The 6,509-nt window shown below is 41.0% G+C and overlaps 1 protein-coding gene and 1 long non-coding RNA gene across 2 annotated transcripts; one reads left to right on the forward strand and one right to left on the reverse strand.

The window, feature by feature from the left end:
• Positions 1-550: 550 nt before the first annotated feature.
• On the reverse strand, positions 551-2,992 carry LOC127774924 (uncharacterized). Its single transcript, XR_008017839.1, has 4 exons — positions 2,388-2,992; positions 2,186-2,318; positions 1,510-1,600; positions 551-768 (listed from the first exon to the last, which is right to left on the reverse strand). It is a non-coding gene; the product is annotated as an uncharacterized LOC127774924 (long non-coding RNA).
• A 1,592-nt stretch (positions 2,993-4,584) lies between these two features.
• On the forward strand, positions 4,585-5,673 carry LOC127773419 (protein FAR1-RELATED SEQUENCE 5-like). The gene has a single exon (XM_052299477.1). The coding sequence runs from the start codon at positions 4,585-4,587 to the stop codon at positions 5,671-5,673; it is 1,089 nt and encodes a 362-aa protein (XP_052155437.1).
• The last annotated feature ends 836 nt before the right edge of the window (positions 5,674-6,509 follow it).

The following is a 6,509-nucleotide window of genomic DNA, read 5'->3' on the forward strand; positions in this document are numbered from 1 at the left end:
CGGCCCGGTGGTCGGGCCGAGTCGGCACGGGCCCGACCCTTGACGGGCTGTGCCGTGCTTAGGCCAGGCCAAAACGTCGTGCCGTGGGCTGGGCCGTCGGGCCTCAGGCCTTTTGGCCATCTATAACTCTCACTACAAGAATCTATTTAATCTGACCAAAAAAATCGTCATGGATCACTGAAAATTCGTCATAGGAATTCGTCATCTATTGAGCGTCACAGATTAAATCTGCCGACGTTTTCTCCGAAATTGTCACGGATCAGCACAATCTATGACGTTTTTAACCGTCATAAAACGCATATGGGCTCATGTAGTACAGCCAGGCCCAACCTTTGTGACGAAATTAAACAGCACATATGATTGCCACGTGGCGGCCAACATGGCAGGTGACGTGGTCGTCTTGACACATGTGTGATGACGTGTCACTAATGACGTGGCAGCTAACATCAGCAATGTTTTTTATACGACCCATTAATTTTTAAACAACCTATTATTTTTTTTACATTGGTCCATTAATTATTTAATGACAGCCCATTATTTAACTGTAAAATTTATATGATCATAACTATTTTTATTTATATTGGATAAATCATCGAAGTTACAGCTCAATGGTACATTTAAAAAAAAAGGTGTAATGGCAAAAAAAAACTGAAGTTCACACAATTGTCTCACTAATTAAAGCTATCTACAGCTTTCTACATGTAGAACTGATTCATTGGCCGTTTCTCTTTTCATCTGTAATCTGTAAATCCTTTAGTCTTCTATATCCTGCAAAAACAAAAATCAGGCAAGGTATATTAATGATTCATTTGAGGTAGTGACCATGTCGAAAGTCAGTGTTCACATTTCAACAGAAATATTCAAAATCCAAGTAAAGACTAAGTGTTCTAAAATGATGTGCATGTCATCAAGGAATTACTAGATAGCATGCTCTATACCAACTTTTTGGAACTATTCAACTCCTGAATAATTTGCATACTTAACTGCTCTTGATGAATATTCTCTAGATAGCATTGGCCATTGGATGTTACTAGAAGAACAAGCGTGGCTTCACGCTGCGCACGTTAATATGTGGATGATGGTGCAGAAAGTGCAAAACAGATACATGTTAAGCAAAGAGAAGAACAACAACGGAAGGGGAAGAAAAGAAAATGGAGGCATAAAAATAACATAGAGAGCATGATCAACTGTTCTTTTCAGTGCCCACTTCTCCATTGTCATTTTGGAATTAAGACCTAGTCGCAATATTAACACATTTTGGAAACAAGAACAAAATAAGCTTGTTAGTGTCCCATGGCTTCAAACAGGAAGGATTGATGGCATCATATTACACATCAGCACAAGTAATAAATGTCACCCATCTAACATAATTCATTACGCTTGGGAAGAGCATTCGGACTGAAAATTGAGCTGTTTCTTTTATGGCAAGTATGTTACTCCCTAACAATACATGCTTGCAAGAGCTTTTATCATTTCCCACAAACCTAAATAGATGGATGATGGAATTACCTCTCACAGTTGTAGGCAAGTGAAGCCTCTGCTAAACGTCTCTTTTCCCCTGTGTACTCCTGATGCTTCCAGTTGTCAGAGTATCATCCATCTGCAAGCACAAGAATAATTCATAGTGAGAAACAAGACCATCTTCGACCATACGAGGAAGACCATCTTTAACCATACGAAGAACAAGAAATAACAAATTTGCACTTATTTTTCTTTTCTTTTTTTTTTGACGGCAAGTGGATATGGTTTTGTTCCAACCACATCTGGACAATTGTTTCATTGTTGTTTAAGCGCCACTTAAATTACTCACATGACAAATAGATGAGATTATCAATAAAATAAGGAATCGGTCTGAGTTAAGCTAGATTACAGAACTGCGTTCTCGCAAGCGAAAAGCAACAGAGTTGCTTGAGGGTAGGGGATCAAGATTAATCATTCATGGGTCAGCAATTAAAACAGGATGAGAATCTTTCTTGCTAAGCCTGAGCTGATGCAAAAGTAAGGGCGTCCATGTCAAATGAACTAATAAGGCACAATAAATAAAAATGCACATTATCAGTAAACATAATTCTCCCATTCTTCATTGAACCTGGTTACCTGAAAAAAATGGCATGCAAGGGAATGGCGAGAAGAGGAAAAGAACATCGTTATCTTAGTGTTTGAGGATACAAGAGATGAGCACAACCTTGGCTGAAGAAAATCAACCCACCACATGCCGAAGCACACCAACCTGATGCACATGCGCAGGTACATATCCATCGAGCATTTGACAACCCGAGCAAAACCAAATTAGATGGAACATCCTGATTCACAAATTCCTGGCAACACAACCATTCACCGATTAAGATCAGCATTAGCGCACAAATCAGGGTGAAGAAGGGGCTTACTTATCCAAATGAGGAGGCTGACGATGTCAACTTTGATATTTTTGCGGGGATGAAGTGCTGCAACCGGCCGGGGTCCTCCAGCCACTGTCAGGACCAGACCGATGGAGAGACTTCCTGGATCTGGTCGTCGTGGTGGCTTGGGTGGAGCAGATCGGGAAGGGCCGGCGGGAAGGGCGTGAGGAGGAGCTCAAGGCGGCGACGTCGGAAGGGAAGCCGGTGGAGGCCGAGGGCGAAGAACGGCAGGCCGGCGCCCGTCGTTGTGTAGCTGGCTTCCAAATCCGGCCAGGGGCAGTGGGCTCCGGAGTAGCCGAGGCGACGACGTCATGGAGGTTGGGGACGTCGCCGCGACCGCGACCAAAGTGGACTGCCGCCGGAGGAAGTCGTCGAGCGCGTCCTCGGCCTCGAAGGCGACGTCGCGGGTCTGGCGCACCGAGCACGCCGGCACCGGCACACACCGCCGAGCCCATCCTGATGAGCGAGGAGGCGGCGCGGGGCGTCGGCGATCGGCGGTCGAGGCCGCCGCGGCCGGTGCCGAGCCCGCCGCTGCCGTCGGTGAGAGAGAGAGAGGAGAGGAGGAAAGACTAAGAGGCTGAGAGGAGAGGAGAGGAGAGGATAAGGACGGGGGAAGTGAAAATATCAGGAGAGAGGAACCGGCTCATCTGACGTTGTGGAGGAACGTCACACAGCGAAACTTAGCCGAGGCAATCCACCCTCCAATCTAATCCAATGCCTCTCCGCTCGTTGCTTTATTTGTTAACTTAATTAGTGTTTTGGAGGGAAAATAAACATGGTAACTATGTTTGCCGCCAATAACTTTCCCTTCTCTTATGTGCTCCTAACAGAACCTTGAATTGACGAGGTTTGGTTCTAATCATTACTATGCATCTCTGCCACAAGCTTATAACATCTCGCCTCATTCATATCTTGCAATCCTGATTGGTGGAGACAAACTGCAAATTCCGATGGAAAACCAGATCAATGCTGATTAAAATCAGGAGGGAAATCAGACTAACAGAGGATCAAATGAGTAAGTGACTAGTTCGATTATGCTTCACAATAATATTGATTTCATCACCTGTTTACTCGTATAATAAAGATCAAAATGATCCGGTAGATAAAATCATAATGGTATATACTCTGAACAACATATTATTTGGAGCATGGGTTCAGAGAGCATGAACCAGCAGTGAAGTGCAACATATATACTAGTCAATAGTCATACAATAAACATATCTTTAAAAATTATTATGCATCAATAGTTTTTTTTTCTGTGTGTTTTCGCAGAGCAAATCCCATACCTAGTTGGATACCTCAAATAGGCATGAAGTTCAGCACCTTAGATGAGGCTTGGAAATTCTGGGAGTACTATGGAGGTCAGATTGGGTTTAGTGTCAGAAAGAGGTACTCAAACCCAAGTAAATTTGATGGGAAAATTACTTCCTGCAGATATGTTTGTAGCAAGGAGGGTCACCGGGTAGCTGATAAAAGAGATCACAGTACTAAGCAATCGCAAGCTGAAACTAGGACTGATTACCAAGTCTGAATAGGCCTTACAATAGATCGAGAAACAGGAAACTATGATATATTTGATCTTGTTCTTGAGCACAATCACATACTCCACTTGAAGGAAACATGCCACCTTATGCCATCACATCGAAAGATTTCTGAAGTCCAGGCTTTCGAAATTGAAATGGCCGATGATTCAGGTATTGGACCCAAAGCTGCTCATGAATTAGCTAGTAGACATGTTGGTGGATCTTGCAATCTCAGTTATACTCATTAGGATCACAAAAATTATTTGTGCACTAAGCGCCAAAGGGAGCTAATGTACGGTGAAGCAGGTAGTATGTTAAAATACTTTCAGGACAAAGTCACTGAAAATCCATCTTTCCATTATGCCGTACAATTGGATTGTGAAGAGCAAATCATAAATATATTTTGGGCTGATGCTAAAATGATTGTTGACTATGCTCATTTTGGTGATGTTATAACTTTTGACACTACTTTTGGAACAAACAAGGAGTATAGGCCATTTGGTGTATTCACTGGATTCAATAATTTTAGAGGAACTGTTATTTTTGGTGCTACCCTCTTATATGATGAGACATTTGAGTCATTCAAATAGCTTTTGAATACTTTTCTGGCAACACATAATCAGAAGCAACCTAGAACTATATACACAGACCAAGATATTGCAATGGGAAAGGCAATTGAGCATGTATTTACAGAAGCATGGCATGGATTATGCACTTTTCATATAATGCAAAATGCCACCAAGCATTTACCTAGTAATAGGAACAGTGAAACAAATCTGCTTACAGAATTCAGTTCTTGCATGTATGACCATGGTGATAAAGTGAAGTTTGAAGAAGCTTTTGATGCTATGAGAAAGAAAGTACAAAAACAAACATGGCTTGATAGCATATATAAAGTAAGGGAGAAGTGGGCAGAATGCTACATGAGAAATGTTTTTACATTGGGCATGCGAAGCACACAATTAAGTGAGAGCCTGAACAATGACCTGAAAATTCACTTGAAATCGAGTGTTGATATTATTCAATTTTTCAATCATTTTGAAAGGGTTGTGAAAGGCAAGAGTGACAATGAACTGAAATCAGAATATGAATCCAGGGAAAAACTACCTAGAATCAAGATGAGGTCACCCATGTTGCTCCAAGCAAGTAAGATTTACACTCCTGTGATATTTGAATGTTTCCAAACAGAATATGAGAGATCTACCGCGGCATGCACTAAAGTATTAGATGGGAACTACCAGTTCGCAGTAGCAATTGGTACTCTTTCTGATGATCCAATATTTGAAGAGGAATACAATGTTATTGGCAATATTTCTACAGAGACAGCTTCATGCAGCTGTGGTCAGTTTGAGAGAATAGGGATATTATGTGCCCATGCTTTGAAGGTCCTTGATTTGATGAATATTAAGTTACTACCACCTCATTACATTTTGAAACGATGGACTCGAGAAGCACGGTATGGAACTATTCAGGATTGTAGAGGAAGGAATATTATTGAAAATCCAAAGTTGGCTGCAATACTTCGTTACAAAGTTCTTTCTCATAAATTTGTCAATTTGGCTACTGAAGCAGCCAACTCTGAAGAATGTTGTATTCTTATTGAGAATACACTCGATAGCTTTAGCAAGCAAGTTAAAGGCCGAATGAATGCATGCCAAAGTAATCATGATGCTGAATGTGATGAGCAAATGATCCTAGAAGCACCAAAAGAACATCTAAGAGCTGCACGGCTGAAGAAGAAACCTGTTTAGAATAAAAGCTCAAAGAGACAACGAAATTGGACCGATAAACAGCACAAGAAAAACAAAAAAGCACCGGCTAAAGTTACTGCTGCACATCAATCTCCTACCGTATGTTTCTTTATCATATAGATTGATTTTCTTCCCTTAGTTTTTTCTTATTGTGAAAATATATCATATTTCTTGTAGATCTTCACACTATTATGTTACCCAGGAACAAGAAGATGGGAACATATCAGCATAAACTCAATTACCAGCAGAGAATTCTCGTAGACAAGAAGATGGGAACATATCAGCACAAACTCAATTAGCTGCAGAGAATTGTTGTAGAAGAAATGAGAACGATTTTCAGGGATATGAGTTCATCAGTAGCTACACTGAACTACTGACGGTAGACTTCTTTGTACAATTCCAATTATCTTGTATTTTAAGAAATTTTAGAAACGATTTTGTTGTCCTATGCTAACTTATTCTCTTAACAATGCAGGGTTCCAGTGTAGAGATTTTTGATCATTACACGACTTTGTAAGACTTGCTGCTTAAAGATCCAAGCTATTATTAGAATTTCATTTATTCAGTTCTATCACATATTTGCAGACTCAGTTGTGTTACAAAATGGATACGATCAATCTAAATTTTTTGAGCTAAATTGTTTGGGGAGAGGTTTCAGTGTCCTAGATGCCTAGTAGATGAATGAAGCCGCTAGCTTTGCTATTAATCAGTTAATTAGCGTGATCATCAGCAGTTAATTATAACAGAGTGTCTCTGACAACTACCAACTTGCACTTAACAAACAAAGCAGTGGGCAGAGAGGCATTGGATTAGATTGGACGGTGGATTGCCTCGGC

This window comes from Oryza glaberrima, chromosome 5, assembly GCF_000147395.1.
Source record: "Oryza glaberrima chromosome 5, OglaRS2, whole genome shotgun sequence".
NCBI classification, from domain to species: Eukaryota; Viridiplantae; Streptophyta; class Magnoliopsida; order Poales; family Poaceae; genus Oryza; species Oryza glaberrima.